The 21,860-nt window shown below is 41.2% G+C and overlaps 1 protein-coding gene across 3 annotated transcripts in view; it reads right to left on the bottom strand.

The window, feature by feature from the left end:
- The window catches only part of ARHGEF3 (Rho guanine nucleotide exchange factor (GEF) 3), a 123,302-nt gene that overhangs the window by 36,348 nt on the left and 65,094 nt on the right, over nucleotides 1-21,860 (bottom strand). Inside the window, exon 1 of one of the 3 annotated variants that reach the window (XM_004676048.2) lies at nucleotides 284-773. The exons of the other annotated variants lie outside the window; for them this stretch is intronic. Within the exon in view, the coding sequence (XP_004676105.2) occupies nucleotides 284-421 (138 nt within the window). The 5' untranslated portion in view covers nucleotides 422-773. Of the gene's footprint in view, nucleotides 1-283; nucleotides 774-21,860 lie in introns of those variants that run through there. 3 annotated transcript variants of the gene reach the window in all.

Here is a 21,860-nt window from a genome sequence, read left to right as displayed (position 1 = left end):
ACTTATACACAGCAACTGGACAACAAAGGAAAATGTACAGAGAGAAAACTGAAACGTGGGGGTTTATACCATCCATAGCCACTATAGCCACAGGTTTGAAAAACACATACAATAAACATTATTTGCAAATCTGTAAGTTATCCCAAAGCAAGCTGATGAGCGAGAGGGAGTCTATCCATCCTAATGACTTTGTAGATGCGAATTACATAAATAAATACAGTTGACTGTGGGAAAGAAACAGATGTCAGACAAAACAATTTACAAAGACAAAGAGAACAGTTACCCTTGTCTTCCTAAGCTCCATCTGACCTGCAGAAGACGCTGGGCAGCCCATGAAGTCACCAACTTTTGACGGAGAAAGCCAAACTTGCAAATTGTGGTGAGCCTCGATCATTTCCAGAGGGAGCCTCAAGATGCTCATCTTTCTTTTTCAGCCATTGCTTTCAAAGTTTAGAGGGTTAAGGCAGAACTTTAGATTCTCCAGAATATCCCTACAGGATGTTTTGAACATAGTAGGTGCTTAGAAAAATCTTGCCTGAATCTGGAATTCTGCTGAGAAAATCTCAAGTCATTTTATGCCCTTGCTAGCCTCAGCAATCAGAAATCTTCTTTGAAATAAACCCAGCCTTCCTAGCATTTAAATAGAAAAATTAAAAAAAAACAATCCATTCAAAACAAGCCCACAATGTGGCCAGGAGAGTCTTCAGAATTTCTCAAAGCAGTGAAATACTTTTCCAAGATAGAGGATGAATCCAGGCTGCTGGATACCTCTGTAGCTCCTTGGCATACGGAAATGAATAGACAGCAGGAAACTCCAAACACTGGGGAAGGCTCAGATCCAAAATACAAAGGATGAATCTCTCATCACGAGAGACACAGCATCACAATTATTTAAGAACTGAAGAGAAAGCTTCCAATAGCCCTACTTCCAGGTGGCAGAGCCTGTCAGGATGCTCACTGTCCAATGCCTGGCTCCTGAGCATCTGTGCCCAGAGAATCTCTAAAAAAAAATTTTGTTTTACGTCATAGCTGCACCACCAGCATACTGAACACACACATACATGCATACACACACACACACACACACATCACACACATATCCTCTTGAGCATACCCTGAATTTCTTTAAATGTCTCCTGCTCTAGGTTAGAAATGCCAGAGTTGTGATGTAACCACTTTTGGTGACACAAACTGCACTGCAGCAAACAAGATATCCTAGGGGAGCAGAACTTGGTCATAGATAATCGTGCATGTACTTCAGAGTCTGGAGACCTCTGGGTCTCCATTTTTGCTTGGCTAAAGCTGCTGGGTCACAGACTCTGTATCAGAAGGGGAGATTGCAGGGCAAATGCCAGTTGGCGCTCTTTCTTTAAAAGGAGGCAGGGAGCATTGCATGCTTGGCAGGACTGGGGAAGATTTAGTTCTGTTCCACTTGCTGTGTCATCTTTTCTAAGGTGCTGCTGACTTTGCTGTTCTTTTTACATAACCCAACTGGGCATTTCTGCACAATGCAGATGTCTGCCCTTTTGCAGGTTAAATGTAGTGCTGCCGTATGGATTGCAATTAAAACGCCCTTCGTAAAGCATTGCCCATTTGGAAGTAAACATCATACTGCTCTCTGGCAATGTGACATTCCCAAGTAATGAACAATCGATCCAGAAACAATTGCTGCATGATTCAGTGCTGTGATCCAGCAGATGCAATTTCTGAACCAGAACATTTACAGGTTATTGGATCTATGGAGGAGGCTTTATGTCTCACCCATAGGAGCAAGTATGAATTATGGTGTTCTCCTGGAGGGTTTCAGAGAGAATGAAAGATTAAAAAAATTCTTGGCCTAATTTGATTTTTCTTTTCTCTTTGCTCGGTATGTCTCCAGCTACATTTTACTGCTGTCTAAAAGGGCCCTCAGGGAAAATGTTTCCAGGTTCTAGTTAAACTGCTCCACTGAGAACTAGCAAACGCAATACCAGGAAAGCTTTTGGGCTTTACAGAGAGATGAGAGAATAAAGCCTATAGAGGATTCCTAGTCCAGCAATTCAGTTGCAGACTGAGCTGTGCAACGTCAATGCTAAACTCAGGAACAAGTTTAAGTCAAGGCAGTAGGACATCTCACCAAGAAAGGTTTTTGGAAAAAAAAAACAAAAAACAAAAATGGTACTGTATAGGGAGTATTTTATGAATAACAACAAGGTTTTTTTTTTTTTCTTTTCTTTTCTTTACATCACTGGTGAGGCCCAGGTTGGCCAATATATTATTGTTTACAAGCTGAAAGTAGATATTATTAGTCCAATTTCTGATTCTCAAGTGACTATTATGAAGATTTCATCATTTAGTATTGTGTCTGCTGACAACAGAAAAGAAATCCCCTTCTTCAAGCAGAGAAATTTCCTTTCTACACTAAGTTTGCTGTGAATTTTTATAGGAATGAATATTGACTTTTATAAAATCTTTTCATCTTTAAGGAGGACAAGGAAGGGAGGGAAAGGAGGATAAAGAAAAGGAAGGAAAGGAGAGAATGGAGAAAGTTAGGGGTAGAGGTATGATTTTTCACAAGGAATTGATTAAGCAACTTAAAATATCGTTTATGCTTGAGTAAAAAAGGTGGAGCACTCATGCGGTTTTACTTTTAATGTGAAATTTCTATTAAATAGATTTTAATATTCCTTCTCTGGGGGATGCAATAACAGGCATCAGTTAAAGCAAGTAAAATATAATCCTATCAATATGATCTAGCATGATTTTTTATTCTTTTCAAAATAGTTCTACCCTAATAGACATGGCAGAGAGGAAACCTGACTCATTCATCCTGAATTTCATCTTTGCAGCCAGAGGGGGTTAGGTCTTCCGCCTCATGTCTCTAGTTGCCTTGACACTACTTTCACTGATTCACAAACATAACCCAGAAGAGGCCAGAATGCAGCCATAGCACAAAACTCAAACTGCTTCCCTGCTTGACAGGGCTGCTCTGTACTTGGCTAGGTGCAAGTCAGACTCAACTATGCCCATGAGTTGAGAGTAATAAAAAGGTCATTCAAATGTTTGGAAAGAGCAGTGAATCCTATGTAGAGCTCTATCTGTGTGGCAGGAGGTATGTTGGGAACTATACCTCCAGAGGTTTTATATATATATATATATATCCATCTAGTAGCTCTCTTGAAACTTTCATCATCATATTAAACAGAAAAATACAGTCTCAATGATTGAGAAGTCCTAGCTCTATTAAACAATAATAATGAGCGGCATTTATTTCAGGATCTTTTCTCAGTGTTTTACACCTATTTATTAATTCATCCTCCTACCATCCCTGCAAGGCATCTACTATTATGAACCTCATTTTGAAGGGGGAAACTGAGGCACAGAGTCAACAAATCACTTAAAGTTACTCAGCTATAAAAGGTTACCAGCATTAAACCTAGGCAGGCTGTCTCTAGAGCCCACACCCTACACCAGAACTTGGCTAACTTTTTCTGTAAGGGGCAAATGGTAAATATTTTAGATTTTGCTGGTCATTCAGCTTCTATCTCTGCCATCAGCCATAAACAGTATATAAATAAATGTGTGTGGCCATGTTCAATAAACCTTTATTTACAGACACTAAAACCTGAATATCACATAATGTTCACATGCCACAAAATACTCCTCCCCCCCCATCATTGAAACATGATGACTCTGAACTGTGACAGTCCCAGAGACAACACACTAGGCCTGACATCCTCCACAGTGCTCTTTGATAATCTTCAGGTTCAGAAAGGTGACACAGGCCAGTTTACAATCTTCTCTGTGCCACTGGGCATGCAGAACCCTCCCCTCGTGAGCGGGGGTTATATTTGACTTACCCTTTAATTAAGTAAATCCTAACCTACTGCATTGTATTTTCTCAACTTACCAACAAATCAGCCTGAACATAGTATAAACTTTCCATGACCATTAACATATATGAATAAAGAGACATTAAACAGAAGTGTTACACTGCCAAAATTAATATGGGGTTGGGAAAGTAGATGCATGGAAAGCAGACTGATCACAGGATGGTAATTGTCAAAGCTGGCTCAAGGAAGTATAAAGCACATTACAATTGCCTCAACTGTAACACCCTCATTTTTAGGGCCAAAGAAGGGATCATAATGTTTTACAGTTTGTGTCCAAGATTCTCACCCTTTAAAACTGGGTGACCACAAACATGTTTAGGTTCTCACTTCCTTTGACACCTGCTACTGCCAAGGTGTCCCCACCTTTCATGGCCTCTCTCACTGTGTACCAGCAATTTCTTTTACTCTGGTTTCTGCCTCCTTCCAATTCATGGCTTTATTTCAAATAGGCCCACACCTCCACTTTGGAGGGAACTAATATCTTCTTTGTATCTTGTACCTCAAAGAATTCCTCCCTGTTTTCCTTCCTGATTAATATTTTTCTAACTAAATGATTGAGAATGAGCCATATGTAAAAGATAAATCTGTTTTAGTGTGGTTCTCACTAAACCAGCTAGAGGATATTGGGCAACAAGTTTCTTCAACTGAAAAAAGGGGAAAATTATCCTTTCATAATCTAACAGTGCCCTGGGGCAGTACTATCTGAGTCAGACCCTGGGCTACGAGCTTTACATGCATTTGGTCTATGAAAGAGCTAATGATCACTCACTTTCAGGGTAGTAAGCTATGGTTCAGTGAGCAGAAACACCTATTATGTAAGAACACAGGTCACGTATATCAGGTGACAGAGGCAAAATCTGATCATCTACTACACTGTGCAGCTCTCACTCCACTGCCACCAATTCTACTTGAGTTGATCACAGTGAGCACACAGCACAGTACTCTGTGAAAAGCAAGGTCTCATCTCAATTTAGAGAGCCCAGAATAGGACTCACAAGACAGTATACTTTCACTAGACAGTTTCTCCTACTCCTCCCCTTTGTCTCTAAGAAGCAATGAACTTTTCTAATCATTCAATTATACATTCTTTTTTAAAAATTGATTTTGTGGTAATTTTAGATTCACAGAAATATCAAAAGTAGCACAGTGTTCCTATGTACACTTTGCCCTACTTCCCCCCACTATTATATCTTACATAACTCCAGCACATTTATCAAAACTAAGATAGTCACATTGCTACAGCATTATTAACTAAAGTATCAAGGAGTTATTGGGATTTTACCAGATTTCCCACTAATGAACTTTTTCTATTCCAAGATTTGATCCAGAGCACCACATTATATTTCACTGTCAAATCACCGGTTTCCACATCCAATCTGTGATAGTTCCTCATTCTTTCACATGCTTGACACATTTGAAGAATAGTGGGTTATTTTGTTTTATTGTCTATTAATCTAGATTTGCCTGATGTTTTCTCATGATTAGATTTAATTATCATGTATTTTTTGGCAAGAACACTAGCGAAGTGAAGTACACTTCCTGGTACATTGTATTGGGGGCATGTGGCTTCACGTTATTTTATTACTGGTGATGTTAACTGACCAGTTGATTAAGGAAGTGTAATGGGTTCTACTCCCAAACCTTAATCTCTGTAGATTAAGAGGAGTTCATACTAGACTACAGTGGGTCCTAAATCCAATCACTAGCTTCACACACAGGGAGAATGCCATATATGACAGTCAGAGACTAGAGCAATACATTTATAAGCCAAAGAACACTAAAACTAGGAAGAGGCAAAAAGGATTTTCCCTGCAGGTTTCAGTGGAAGGAAAGCCCTGCTGACACCTTGATTTTGTCTCCAGAACAGTGAGAAATGAATTTCTTTTGTTCTAAGCCATCCCAGCTTGTGGCTCTTTATTATAACACCCCTAGGTAACCAATATAGATAGTGTCTACTAGATTTAATTTCTGTCAACTGTAAAGTTACCCATATTTTGGAAGAGATATCCTGTGAGTATATACACAGGATATCTGATTCTGAAAGTGTTTCCCCAACATCTGCAAAGTGGCTGTACAGGTGTCACCCTTGGGGGAATGTCTCCAGGTTGAACAGGGAGAACTAGCACGTCACTTCAAGCAGAGTGACCCAAGAGAATCAGTTTTGGTTGGAGCAGGCAAGAAAGGGAACTGACGCAGTGGTCAGTGGGCAAGGGTAGTGGATGACAGGGCATGCAGGATGCAGGAAGCAGTGGGGGGCCCTTCACAGAGCTGTTGGAGCAAGAGGAGTGAAACTGTAAGACTAGAAAGTGGAGCTTCTTTGGTGCCTGCAAATGACTCTTCATCTTATTTTTTGAACAGAAAAAGACAATAATGAAATAATGGTTTCTAACTCCAAAACTTCCATTATTTTTTTCTGTTCTCTTTTCCCTGGCACTGAGCAAAGTGACCTGGTATCATCTGTTACCAGAAGTTGAAAGGCAAATAATTGGAGACTCAAATTTCAACGGAAACCTGGCCCCATTGATTAGGTAAAACATGTTTCAGAATTATTTCTAACCCAGAAGGTGAGCAAAAGGTCTTTACACTCATAACTACAGTTTTCCTCTTGAGATTCTTACCAATGATTTCTTTAAAGGGACTACAGGATTTGTGGACTTTGACAAACCACTAGCAACAGCTCCAGGGATCTTGGATACTTTTGTGTAGGGTACTCTCAAAGATGGTGGCCACACCCTACTGTTTATTTTCTCCAGCTGTGAGCCTGGCTGCCTTGTGCTAGGCATCCAGAGGAGATCTGATTTCCTCTTTGATGAAATGGCCCAACTCTCTCCATATCAGATGCTATAAGAAAAACATTCCAATTTCCTTTTTAAAAGAAAAAAACAAATGCTGATTCTGGTGTTTTGTTTTGGTAATGGGGAATTAGGAAAGCCCAAATAAATCCACTGAATGTTCTGAGTTACTTCAGTCTAAGGTCAAGCTGCGAATAGGGTGTTGGCTTGCTGTGTTGAGGATCCAACAGATTCTTTAGTCTTATGGCCGGAAGTGCTGAGCAACCAACAATGGGGACCTCAGGAGATGGCACCTTGGGCAAATCCACAAACGAAACCATCAGTTCTCAGGGGTGTCGAATGGTGCACCTTGAGATTGGAGAGCTAGGTATTTCCTGTAGATCAAGTCTATCTTTGCCTAAGCAAGTCGGCACCTACAGCATCTAATCAAAACTGGTCGGCCAGTTAAGTAGTTGCTAGTGAGGGAGAGGCCACTTTTGACTGAGTTTAGACAATGCTGGCATGAACCCCTGGAAGTCTGTAATGTTCCTGCTCCTAACACAACACCCAAAAATAAACAAACATATTAAAAAAAGGATAGAAAGAAATCATACTTTATGATAATTTCTGTGGTCATCCCAGCTTCATTTCCTCTATGTTTCCCCTGCTTCCTTCTAGTCCAAACCACATGGTGGCAAAATACTATAGCTCTCTAATGGTTCTATAAAATGAATGAATGAAGGAAAAGTGGGTGTGGGGCAAGCAAGATGGATTTCATCCAGTGTAACCTTGAGATGCAATTAATTTTATTACAAACTCTGAGAAGTCTATAGTTTTGTTTTTGAGCAAAGACCTCAAGCAAATAATTACCTGTATTCTTCTCATTATCTTTGAAAGTTTACCCCCACACTGGAAAAGGAGCTTGTTCTATTTGTCTACCATGGGGAAATTAATTTCTGTTGAATGGTTTGTGGGATTTGGGGAGGGAAGGGAAGAAGCTTGGGAACTAATTCTGTAAACTGGGGGTCTCTCCAAGAGCTGAAGCAGACAGCAGCAGCAGCCTCGGTTACCAACACAATCTCTTAACAGTGCCAATAAAATAAAACAGAACCACTGTTTCAGACACTGTATTTTTGGCTAAGGTTTCACTCTTCAATTACTTTCAAAGTTATTCGTTTCAGTCAACATTATAAGGCTAAGTCAACATTTGTCCTGGCAGCAAGCCCAAATTTGTTATTTTATTAGTCTGCTACTGGTTAAATTGGCCCAAGATTAAACACCTCTAATAAATAGCCCTAAAATATTGAAGTTTAGTAGAAAACCACATTCAAGTTCTGTTACACAGGATGTTGCTATTACTTAACCTTGGGCAGAAGGAGAAAAGTACACCCACACTCCAGTGAGTTCCTTTTAGCAAACACTAGCCCATTGCCTGAAATTCATGCCCAGACACAGCATTACAGACCTTTAAAGAAAGAGGAAGCCAAATATTTAGCTCTCTCTGTGGTCTCTGGTTCTCCACTGGCCTTCTGAATGTCGAGCAAAGCTCTTACCCTGAGCCAGATGCTCAGAGTTGAAGCAGTTCCAGAGTGTGACCCGGGGATGATGTGTGAGGCTGCTGACACAGCCTCTGTGGGCCTCACAGGAAGGGCAGCCGTGGGCCCAGAAGATATTGTCTCATACTTAGATTCAGGTTATGCATTCTGGGCAAGACTACCACAGAAATGGTGAGCTCATCACATTATACCGGTTCCCAGGTCTGGAAAATGGGGCCAAAGCTATGCATGCTCTGCTGAAGGGCACCAAGGTACTGCAAGTGGCAGTGGTGGCCTAATCCAGATGTAGCCGGAGGGTCCAGAGGAAGGCCTCCAAGGCTCTAGGGTTTCACAGTCAGTTATTTCCTGCTAACTTCTTGGAAGCCCTTGGGTGGAATAGAAGTTCTACATTTGTTTATTTCTGTCAAAGGGATTCCCTGGCTTCTCCTTGGGCTGGACTGTAGAGGAAGGGGTAGAATGCTACGGGGTTTACCCCTGACTTAGGGTTCAGAAACGGGGTGAAGAGACCCCTCCAGTACTTTAAGGAGTCATTCCACAGGAATGAGCTGAAAGCTTCTGCAGCAAGTGACAAAGTTCTTATTGCCCCAGCCCAAAAAGAATGGGTCCTCTCTGCAAAGGGTCTAAAGATAAAATATAAGCCAACCTTTCAGGCCAGAGAAACCCAAGGTGAACCCAAGGTGCTATGAGCATCAGGTGAACCCAAGGTGCTATGAGCATCAGGAGCTGTGGATAATGATGTAACCTCTACTGCCTTGGCCTCCTACCTGTGAGGCAGGGATTACTCTCCTACCCCCTGGCAGCGCTGTTGGGAATAGGATCACCTATGTAATGTGCTTGATGTAAGTCTGCCCCAGAGGACACCCCCAGTAATTATCACATAATCACCTTTATCTTTGCTGTCCTGGGAGAGGCTGTCTCACCCGGCCTGTTCTCCTGTCCATGTCCATTGGCAAGCACTGGATTTTGCCCCAGGTTGCCCAGAGACAAAGCTGGAGTTTCAGGTCACCTGCTACAATCTCACCAATCATGGGCTCTGGCCAGAGGCCTTGGGCTGCTACATATTTTGATTTCACATTCCAGCTTTCCCTTCCTCCCCACCCCCATCCTTGCTGATTTATTATCTGTTTAGTCAAACTCTGGCTGAATAGAGCAAAACTGGGAGTGATATGGCAGAATCCAAGGCTCTGTCAGAGAGGAAAATGTCAGTTAAATCTCAAGATAAGATGCCGAGTGGGGGAAGGGAACTCAAGTAGTAGGTGGGTCTTGGATGGAAACTCTACTTACTAAAATATGGGATAGAAGACCCAGTTTCTAAACTCAATAGACCTGATCTTGCTTGGATCAGGCGATGGCAGGAGCTCTGGGCATTCAACCCAGGTCAGATGTGCAAGGTGGAATTTTCCCCCAAAGTAACTAGTAACTTTTGGCTTCTAGACAGGGCCATACAGACCCACTGTCTTCTCTTTCTCTCTCATCCACCTGTCATACCTTAAAGTTCAGGGTTATCTGAGCTTTCCAGAAGAGAGAGAAGTAGTACAGAGATGAAAAATTGTGCAGATTTTAATCTCAATGTTCCAGAGGAAGGACAGGCTGTTCTAGTTGAATCTAGGCTGATCAAACACATCTCAGGCAAGCAAAGCCATCAGCCAGTCTGCCATCTGGCTGAATCTGATGCTGGGACCAAAGCATCCTGCATTCAAATGCTGGGTAAGACCCACAGAACATCCAGCTGGAGACCTGGGGTCTGCAGGAGAACATGGACCCCTTCTCTTGCTGCCATTTGGATTCTGTTTTTGACAAGAACAATGATTTTGAGCAGACAAGACTTGCAAAGATGTGACTCTGGTGGAAAATATAAAATACATTTGTTCTCTGGATACCCCCAGGGGCCCCTCCTTATCCCTCAAATCATCTGGTCCATCTGTACTTCAGCACCATGTGCCTCAGCTTGGAAGTGGGGAACATGACACGCGGGTATTTCAGAACAAACTGCTCTCAACTGAGAACAGAATACACTTAGATCCGATTATTCAAAATGGAAAATGCTACCGTTGTGCAGAACTAGAGATAGACTATATGGGGCATAAGATAAATCTAAATCTGAGGTAAGAAAGAAAGCGAAAATTTTCACGAGTTCAGCTTCAGCTGACTTCTTGTGTCCCAAGAAGTTTGTATTTAGCTTGTACAAAAATAAGGTACAAAGTATGTTGTTCAGGAAACTGTGATTTGGAGACTTTCTGTTGCCCACACATACCCCAAACTGAGCAGATAAACAGCTTTAAAAGGTTACTCCTTGTGAGGAGAGTGTGTGTGCTTACATGAAGAACACAAGACTGGTGTGATGTGAGATAGTTTTTCTTCTGTAGCACATTAATTAAAAACTGCCCAACAATAATGGATTGTTCCAAAGGCTCCTAACAGAACTGGTTCTGGTTGCTGTATCCCTGCGACTTTAGAACATAGTGATTATGTGTTATTTCTAACTCTTAGCAATTAATATGCTAGATGTATTATTATCTATTAAAATTCAGAAGCCTGTGAATTTGGAAAAGAATGTATCACAAGACAAAGGAGCCTAGCCTTGGAGACCTAGTTCTACTCCCCAAACCACTTTCATTTCAATTACAAAGACACTAAGGAAAATGAATAGACAATGGTAGTTGACTTAAAATAAAAGAAATAAATACAACCTGTGATTCGGCTGTTTGATATTATCTTTAAAATGTTGGTTTAGTCACTGGAGATTCAGTGGTAAGGGGTGCCAATAAAAGTATCCAGAAAAGACAAAGGCAGTTTTGTGGTAAAAGAAAAATTATTTATTCCTGAGGTAAACTTTTCTGTGGCAAAAGGGGCAACATTCCCAGAGCTTCCCAACACAGCCATATATAGAGGGGAGAGTTCCTTTGGAAGACTACTGGGGTCCAACTTGGCCAAGCGATTTTCCTGGAAAACATTCCCTCGGCACCCCCAAGGGGGCAGGCACACCCTTCTGTCCCATCAGTTAAGAGTCAAGCTCTGGTCCACATCTCAATTTAAAAAACAGGGCTGTGCAAAGGAGTGGCAGAGCCCATAACCCTACAAACCTCCCTGAATTTCTGTTAAATAAATGACATGCTGCCAGGGCCTATATGTACTCACAATTCTAACAATTTTCTAGAAATAGACATGATCTCACATATGGCACAGGTGAGATCTTCTCTCATGACACTGACAAGAGAAGGAATTGCTAGGTAGACAATGAGAGAGACTCCTGGGTGAGGAGGAGGCACAGAGTCACCCTGTGCCCAGTACTGGTGCATGTGCACATATACATAACACACACACACACACACACACACACACACACGCACACACACTCTCTCTCTCTGTCTCCATACAGCAAACCCATCACCCCACTGGACAGAAGAGGAAGTGGGTGTAAGTTGTTTCACTTCTCCGAACTTCAAGTTATACCCAGTAATTAATTGATAGAGCTAAAGTTTAAATTCAAATCTGTTTGTAAGCTCTCCCAACCATTCCCCCACAAGCTCCCCAGAACACACAACTTCCTTTTATAACACAATAGCAATAATACTGAGGACTTTGTGCCAGGCTCTGGCCAAGTGCTTTCTGTGCAGGATTTCCTTGCTTTCTCTTACCTTAGTACTGTTAACAGGCCCATTTTTCACAAAACAGGCAACTAAGGTTCAGAGGGGTGAAGAACCCTGCCTAAGATCACACAGCAAGTATATCAGCAAAGGAGGCAAGACTGAGCCCAAACCGAAGCCAGGCTCTCAAGCACAGCTCCGCTCCTTTCTTAAACCAGGTAGGAGGGTGAAGGAGACCGAAGAGGAAGGGTGAAGGAGACTGAGACAGAGAGTGGAAAAGTAAAAGCTGTTCATTCAAGTCCCATCACTCTGGACTAGACTTTCCTCTTGGCTCCTCCCCCAGCATCTTGGTATCCCAGTATCCAGCATCAGGGGGCTCATCAGACGATCACCTTCCAAAATTGCCCCCTCAAACTCCCTAGTAGGTTTGCCTGCTTCCCCAGCCTTCTTCTGCTGAGAGACACTGCCAGTACATTAGGCTGTGAATGACTTGGTCTAACTCAAGGGAAAGTTTCTTGAGGGCAGGAAAGTTTCTTGATGGAGGTCTTTTTTTTTTTTTTTTTAAAGATTTATTTATTCATATAGAACTTGAGTACAGGCCAGAGATGTGGAGGGTGAGAGGAGTCACCAGAGACAGAGTGGGGAGCAGAACAGGCAGATCAATGAAGTACACTGCTGAGAGGAACAGCGGGCAGGTCAAGTCTGCCTCGCCATGTGGATCTCCTCCCAGGCAGGCGGGAATTGAACTCATGTGGGAAGTGGCTTAAGCTTCTTAGTGCTGTGCTTTAACCCCCTGTACCACCAGGGAGGGCCCAAGGGGGAGGAGGTCTTTTTAACCCCTCCATTCCCCACCCCCTCAAATTGATAGGTAGAATCTGGTCTCAAATATTTAATAACAAAGCATTGGGAGTTATTTTGAATTGTCCAATTCTTCAACTTGCATCCATCATGCTATGAGTTTTTCCCACATTTAAAAAAAAAGATTTATTTATGCACACAGAACTGGGGTGCAGACCAGAGGTACAGGGGCAGTGAGAGGCTTCACCAGAGACAGACTGGGGAGCAGAACAAGTAGATCAACAAGGCACACTGCTGAGGGGAGCAGCGGGCAGGTCAGGAGAGGTCACCTCCCAGAGCAGGGATCGAACTTATGCTGAAGTGGCTTTAGCTTCTCAGTGTTGTGCTTTAACCCGCTGCTAAACCAGGGAGGGTCTTTCCCACATTTTAAACAAAGAATCTGTGTATAACTAAAGTGTCCTGCTAATGAATGAAGAGGGCAAGAACTCCCAAAGCAACCTAGTCCCTCTCAACTGCTTGGCCTGGAATCTGAGGTCAGAGCTTGGTTAAAATTCCCAGATGATGTCCATCAGGTGGGAGTGAGCCTTGGAGCCAGCTGTTAGGTTCCTCCCATCCCAGACCAAGGTGTCTGTGACCCAGAGCTCACTCACCCCCTATGTGAAAATCATTATGGGAACATCAAAAAAAAAAAACGCAGTTTTTTTTTTTTTTTTTTGTCATCCTACCTGGCAAAAATGTGTATGTTATAGCTTGCTATGTACTTGGAATATCTTTTGTTTTTTAAAAATAATGTCCAGGGCCAGCTCAGATCCTTGGGAAACTGGGTGGGAGTTTCCTAAAAGGAAAGCGTGACCTCCCAGGGAACCCCCTGATGGGAATGACTGCAGCTTCTATTCAACAGATGGACATGCAAAATAATGCTGCTCTCACAGGGATCTATTGAGTACTTGCCCCTGGAAACCCCTGCACACTCATTCTGTATCAACAATTCCTCTGGAAATTCTCATTCTACAGATGAGAAAACCGAGGGCTCAAGAATAAGTCAACCAGAGATTAATCCCAGGCCTGCGGGTTTGTTCTCCTCTCCTTGTCCCAAGGCCTCTGCCGCAACCATGCTCCACTAGATCCTCAGTCAGGCCAGGTAGCACCCCTCTGTGCTTGAAGTGGAGCTGGAGGGGCTGGAGCAGTGCTATATGCTATGCATTTGACTTTGTTCAACCCAGAAGCAGGTTGGGACAAAAAGAATAATCCTGAGCCCTGGAACAAATGGGGTCCCAATGATCAATACAAGTTCTGATTGGTGAATATAGATAGCAGACTAAAGAAATAAGGTCCAGGCTTCCAGATGAGACACTTCAGTCTAAAACTGCTTAAAATAAAGGTCTTCCAGAAGCCCATCTGCATAGTTTTCCTCTTAACCAGAAATATTTCCCCTCTAAGTACACAAAATCATGTTGGTGTACTGTATTTATAGTGGGTAATACATATCTGAAACTTGGGAGAGAAGCAAAAGAACAGTCTCTTGGCTCACAAGTGATGAGGTGGGAATTTGAATTCAGCCCAGCCTGACCCCCAAATCAAACTACTAGCACTACACCCATGGCTGCCCCATAGTAAAATGTAATCTGGCCCAATCCTTCCCTCAGGAAAAGGGAGAAAGGATGGGTAAAATGATTTCAGTAGTAACTTTGGAGCATTGAAAATAAGATTTTTGTTTTTAGGAGAGAAATCCAGATTTTATTTTTTAAGAATCAATTAACACCTAACCCAGAATAATTTTCAATTTCACATTACAGCCAGTTTTTATCTGTTGAATGTCCAGATGTCTGAAATCTGGGTCCTATGCTCAATGCTCAGATTTCAAGTTTAGTCTGGAAGTGGCTGTGCCCAAACTTGGGAACTTTCTGCTGCAGGTTTAATCCTATCAGAGCCCTCAGAATACACTGTTGCCAAATTCTCAGTGGCATTGTGAACATTTTTTTTCTTTTTTTTTTTTTGACAAATCACCTGAGTTATTAGGAATTTAATGTTTTCGTATTCATTTCTTCACTTAAACAAACTTACGCAAATGAACAGCATTACTGTCTTAATGGAAAATCTCTATCACTTGCCATGACATTTTTACAAAATAAACCCTATTTTTAAATTCTTGTTAAGGTATTCTCGCTGGCCTGAGGCACCTATGCTGGAGGTCTATAATTTGTTAAATAGGGAAATTAGATAGAGGGCCCAAGAAGGTGGGTCTACTGTGCCCTGTTCCCTAGCTAGTGGGCAGACTCTCACAAGAAGTTGCTTTGAAATAAATGCTGCCAGAGAAATTCAGACGAGCATTTTAAGAGTCCTCCCAAGCAAGCTCCTATTCTTTGATGTAGACTCAGAACAAATCTCCTCTTAGACTCTTAAGAGCCTGTGCACAATGCACTTAGAGAATAACAAGATAAAATGAAGTTACTTTCTGCTGCTCTCTCCTTTCAAGTTCTGACATGTCACCATCAAACAGCTGAGGCAAAAGGAGGTGACTCTTTGCCAGGTGTCTGTGGCTGACACTTAAAGTACCATCAATGTTTTTTCTTCTTCTAACATTCTATTTCCTTTTTTATAGCAGGTTACTCCTTTCTTGCAATACCACATCCAGAAGCACCCAAGGCAATTTGCTAACTGGCTAGGAAGGTGGCTGTTGAAGTGTGTGAAAATGAACTGTCCAAGACTGTCCAAACCCAAGAGTATGTTTATGAAACTGCCCACACTTCTCCCCCACCAAAAACAGTAGTCTTCATCAATGACCTTTAATTATCTTCCCAGTGTTTGCCTGGGGTTATTCTTGACGTGCCTTGTATTATGAAATGTTAGCATTTCAATGCAAGATAACACACTTCAGAAGGGAACTTGGACTGGCCTTGTGTCAGGGCCAGAACCCAGAGGGAAGCCTGAGCACTCTCCCCGCAGCTCCATCTCTTTTTCTACCCATTGACTGGTTCCCTTTTTTCTTCTGTGGTTCCTCCCTCCAGGAAGAATCCAGACTTCCCAAACTGACAGCTGCTGGCACCTTCAAGGTCCTGACATAGGCTCTCAGTTTTATTTAGCTTAGCCAGGTTGCAACTTCTAATGGAATCTACATAAATCATAATCTTGGGAAATGCCCTATTCCTCCTTACCATTTCATCATCACTTCTTCTGTAAATATGAGATCTAGATAAATTGGAGAGACATTGTTGAGGGACGACATCTCCATGAAGCTTGCATCTACTTACTTTTGAGTGTTTTGTTTAATGTACTAATGATCTGGCATCAAATATAGAGGCCTTGTAGTTGGATCTGCAGGAAGAGTAGGTGAAGGTAAGACCCACAGTCCCACTTGTCCCCAGGTGAAGTTACTGTGTGCTCAGTTTAATGGTCTTCATTTTCAACATCCCCACAATAGCTTATAACAGCACTTGAGAACATGACTGGCTTAAGCCACACTGTGGTGTGCCAAAAGTTCAAGGCTGGGGAAGGAGAACTGACTTGTTCACCTTGCCTCCCAATCTTTTTGATTCTATTTCCTCAGTTGCAAAAAGGAAGCCCTTGCCTTGCTCATCTCCCTCAGCTGTGCAAGGTTTAAAGGAGAGAATGCATGTGAAATAACTGACAGCTATGGTAAGACTGCCATGAATTTAGCGAGCACAGTGAAAAAGGGAAGGAGTGCTCTGGTGGAAACATCCTCTTCCTCCCACTTCTCTACATCCCACTTACATAAGTATGTATTTAAATCGGGCACATCGTGCATATAATTATATTTAACTTTTTTCCTCTATATTTTTCACAGGAACACAGGGCATTTCTGACGACTAGTATGTAATGGCTCACCTGCTGCCACCGACTCCTGTGCCAGGGATCATAGTACCTGGGGCAGTTCTCTCATGGTCAGTCAGAGAGCTTGTGGTAGCCCTTTCTGGCTGTGGTAGATTAGTGGGATAGGGTGCCAGACTGGAATTTAGTAGTTGGACTGCAAGCTTCGGCTGTGTGATTCTGGGAATGTCATCGAACCTCTGACTCTTGGTACCCTCATATTTAAAATGAGGATAATCAACTCCAGGTGAGTCAGAGTCTAAAGATGCTTTAAAACCTACAAAACGCACACATATAGAACCTAAAGGATTATTGCCAATATTATCCTTATGAACAACATTTTGCCCCTAAGAGCTACCAGGCTGGGTCCAAAGATTAGACCTTTCAACATGCACTGACAAGTTATCTCACTTTACATAGAAATTCATTGTTTCCCTGGGTTCTAGCATGTCTTTAAAATATTTATGTTGCCAATTAGGTATGAAATAGCATTTACTTTTTTCTTTTCTACACTACCTATCAAAGTAACATGTTAGATAATGTTTGCTTTTCATTTATCATTTACTTTTTTCTTTTCTACACTACCTATCAAAGTAACATGTTAGATAATGTTTGCTTTCCTAGTTTCCTATGTGTAAGCTGTACATTATTTTCATTTTGCACATTTGTTAATGGACATGGATTTTTTTTTACATCTATATAAATCATTTATATGACAAGATATTAATATTTAGTTTGTTTTGTTTTAAAAATCTTTTTCAATTATTAATCTGCTTCTCTTGCCTAAGGCAGCATGAAAGAAGGCTTGTGTTGATACAACATCATCCAGTGTCTTTGGGCTGATCAGTATTCATGATTTCCAGGCACACTGATGACATCAGTGAAACAGCAAGGAAGAGAAAGAGTCTGGATGGAATATCACCTTTGGAACAGTTAGAGGAACGAGGAACATCTGCACAGGAAAAGACAAGGACCCGTCGAAGAGTAAATGGGGACAAAGGGAGCAGTTTTCATATATTTAATGGGTAATACCTGAGAAAGCATTTCTGTACAACATCTAACCTCACAGAGCAAAGTTACAATTCAAAAAGGATTTTTTTTTTCTTGCTTCATTCTTAACAATGCCAGGAGATACAGCTTTGCATGGTAGTGAGCTCTTCATCCCCGGAGGTATTTAAACAGCTATCTAAAGGATCCAGCAGCCCAGAGAACTGGGCTGCCTCTGCTCCACAGGCCCTTCCCACTCCCAGGTTCTCTAATGCAATGATCCTGGGTCATTTCCTAGAGGTTACTTTTGTTTGTTTCATAAATCCCCAGGAAAAAAGATTGTTTTGCTACTCCTTTCCTTCTCGTGGTAGGAGTCAGTACAAGTTCAGTGAACTTCCCACTAAGAGTGCTGGTTCAGCTCCAGATAACTAATAATCGGGGCTGGCTTCTCACAAAAGGACACAATGGCCCAAACACAGAAGGTTCAGGTACAAGTGTTGGCAAACTTAAAAAGAATCATTCCTTTCTTGGAGGTTCAAAAGCCTTTCCAAATTAATTTGTGACAGTCTCTTCTAAGCTAAAAAGCAATGTCAATTCATAAAATATGAAAGTTATTAGAAACCACTGGCTTTCATTCTCAATAGCCATGAGCCAGCATAAGAATAAATGGCAATGGGATCACAATAATTTCCTTATTTTTGTGTGTGACCTGGACCCATTATCAGAGCTGACAAATTATGAAAGGCAACCACATGCATATATTGCAAATTAAGTAGTCCTTGCAGGTACATATACTCCATTAATAATAATTACATGTGCCCTAGCATTGCAAAATTAGGATATGATCAGTAATTTATTTTCATTCAGTTGTTATGAAAATAGTGGCACTGGTCCAGAATTTTATAGGCAATTGCAGAGCATCTTGAGAAAATGACATGATTTGCAAGTAACCAGATGGCAGTCAGGGCCTTCCACTTACTGGTTTACATGGAGACTGGTGGTTAATATAGATAAGCAAAATGACTAATTAGAGAACTAACAGTGTCACCTCCAACAGCTGAGCATGCGGAATTTTGCCAAAGAGCAGCTTCTTGCTCTTGAGAAACACAGAACGGAAGTTACCAAAGCCCAGCTGGAGGTTTGCAAATCCACTTCTGTGGGTCACAGCTATTCTAGGAATTGGGCTGCCAGAAGTATTGACTAATGGTGAGATCTCCTACCCAGTCACTCCGGGGAAAAAATGGGGCTCTGACCATGAGGCAATTTGCTCTGGCAGACGGATTCATCCTTCATGTGTTATGTGGTGAGGAGACCAGTGATTAAGTTATTTAGAGGCAACGTGATGTGGTTGGGAAAGTACAGATTTCAGGGTCAGGCTGGGATGTGAGTCTTGCTCCTCTACCAACAATCTCCAAGTGCAATCAGGCTCAATTTCCTCTTTGCCCAAAAAAAAAAAAAAAAAAAAAGGGCAATGATACCAATCTCACAGGATTATAGTGAGAATGATGAAAGCAGTTATAATAAGCCTTCTAATGTACCGCTATGCGGTAACAGTGTTCAGGAAACTAAGATGGTACCGCTATGCATAAAACAGTGTTCAGGAAACTAAGATGGTGATCAGGTTTCTTAAAATTATTTGTGATGCAGAGGTTTTGATGATATTTATTGAGGACTTACTATATGCCAAGCACTGTGCTAAGCACTGCCTGTGAATCATTTTGTGGATCCTCACTATAATCTTAGGAGGCAGAACTATCCTCATTCACATTTTACCACTGAGGAAACTACAACTTGGACAGACATAGTAGGTTATACAGGTCACTTTACTAGTCAGGGATGGAAATCTGAGACCCATTCAGTCTTATTCCAGAGTTGATGCCCCGAGCAGCCAAGAGTGTCAAGTCAACACAAGTTCACTTAATAAACCCATTCCTGGTTAACTGCATCCTGGTTATCAAGACCCCAAGATAATTTTCATTGAACAAGGAAGCATGGCCAGATGGCAATAATCAGATCCTACCAGTGAGTGAAGACTTTTACCTAGGTAACTCTATGTGGTTCCCACCTAGCAAGAGCTATGGTCATATGATTCATGAAATGTTTAGTCATCTAAAGAAATCCAAGAATTCTAATGGCAACAGTTACTCAAAACTGTTTCCATTCTCCATGCAGTTGGTTGTATATGCTGTCAGTTCTATACCATGTGATGCAGATTCCAACAAACCCATAAATTATTGGAAATCAGTTGACCCCTTTAGCTCTCCAGTTGGCATTCAAGGGCTCTAGCCCAGGTGCATGCAATTTTCAAATACATGTGTGGACTGACTGGGGCATAAATCATGAGGGGGCACAGGGTTCAATTTGAAAGATACCTCCCTAGTTACATATATATTTAAAAGAAAATATTTTCAAGCATTAAAAGGTGTTATGTTTTGTACCCTCCTCCCACCACCCCCATTGCTTTGTCTTCACAGAAGTAAACACCCTCAAGTGCCATAAAGTACACAGGCGTTAAATACTGGACTAAATCCATCAGGAAACCTGGCAATGGCTCTTGGCTCAGTACTGATTTTCTTCAAGGCTTTCTGCAAGTCACCTCCCCTTACTGTCTTTATTCATAACATGGGGGGGGGGGGTATGCTTTATGCTAACCTTACAACATAGTTTGGGTCTGAAGTGAGACACTAGATACCTATTTAGAAAAGGAATAGAACTTCATTTCTAGGCAAGAATCATCCCAAGGACCACACTAAGCTACTGGTTGAGTCAAAATGAGAACATTCACTTTTGAGAGACAAAGGCAATGACCACTACCTAAATCTAGCCTAAAATGACCAATATCTGTCCATTGAATTATCAGATATTTTCCTGGAAAGAAATAACAGAAAAACCTCTTTATATTTTCATTAAAAATGAAATAGATCACAAAGTCTTAAAACCACCTCACCAGGATCCAGCGTCCTTATTTAACGCATTCACTCATTTGAACTCTATTTCGAAAGCAAACTTCACCATAGGGAAAACAGTGAATTTTTAACTTAAATTCAGTATAATTCTTCAATAGAGCGAATAGCTTTCTTTCCTTTTAGTGACTTGATCAGGGTTCAGAGCACCTAACATGCCTAGAAGCACCAGACCCACTCCCCCAGCATAGACAGTAAGACCAATAAATAAGACAACTGAGATAAATTAAGCAAAGCTGCCATCAATGATCAAAAGAAATCAGCTTAACAATGTTCACATGGTATCGTTTTTCTTTGTGAAAGTTTAGAGACAAGGACTAAGATGGACTAAGCTCTTTAGATCTCATGGAAGGATTTGTTTATGGGCATTAAAGTGAAACATTTCTACACTCTTATCATTAGAAATAACTAATTAAGAAGCAGTATCCTATTAATGTCATAATACATGTAGAAGTTTTTTAATGTTTAAAATACATATATTTTCTTTTTCACTGGATACCACCATTGAAATTTAAAAAGTCACAAAGCATTTGAATCTTGAGTAAAATTTTTGTTGTTATTTGCTTTTAAGAGAGTGTTTAATGTGGCACCTTTTTACTCAGTAGTGCAGTGTTAATGAATAACCAAACAGCTCTGTTTCACCACAAGCCTTTTCCTACGTGGCTTTCCCCAGCTCACTTGCTGCAGCAATAAAAACACAAACACTTGTTGCCCATGCAGTGCTGTGACCACAGTTATCCTGCTTATAACAAAATCTAAAGCAACAGCCTTTATAAGTCTAAAGGGCACAGGTGCTTTGTTGCAACTACTATTGAAGCTCAAGAAGAACTTTGTCTAAGCCCGGTTTTGTTTTTTTTTTAAATTATAACCACATTCATTCAGCAAAGAATCTAATCAACCTTAAAAAATTACTTTCATGGGCATTAATGTCTTGTTTATAAGCAAATACATAATCATGTTTTTCAACAGGTAAACTAATGCAGCCTGTTTTATAAACACTTAGGAATACTAATGACACCTGCTGGTAGAAAATATATTATGGAAAAATGAGGTCTAGAAAAGTTAGTTATCTTTTGCACTAATAATGAAACTAGAAAACTACCGAATTTCATTAAGGTTTCTCTTTCTAATTTTGCCTGCTGTCATTATCAGGAAATGATACGCCAGATCAGTGAAGCTAGGAGAGGTACTGACTGGACTCTGTCTCAAGGAATAATGTTAAAGATACTCCCACTTTCAAATGTGTAAACACTAATCCTCAGTGGTGATACCTTTAAAATACTTATCAAGGGCTTCAAAAAAAAAAAATCCCTTTCATCATTACTCCCACACCATAACATCCCCATGAAAGGAAAATAAATCACATTTTACAATTTGAATCCAGCTACCAAGTGAAGGAAATAACATTTGCTAATTGGTCACATTTATAATCTACAGTTATAGCTATTAGTCTAAGAGAAAGTTAAGCAGGTGAGTTTTACCTAAGCCGTTAGCCAAA

Source organism: Condylura cristata, unplaced genomic scaffold (assembly GCF_000260355.1).
Source record: "Condylura cristata isolate star-nosed mole 26May11 unplaced genomic scaffold, ConCri1.0 scaffold00004, whole genome shotgun sequence".
Taxonomy (NCBI): Eukaryota; Metazoa; Chordata; class Mammalia; order Eulipotyphla; family Talpidae; genus Condylura; species Condylura cristata.
The sequence above is the reverse complement of the archived record's forward strand: the minus strand, read 5'-3'. Positions and strand labels throughout refer to the sequence as shown.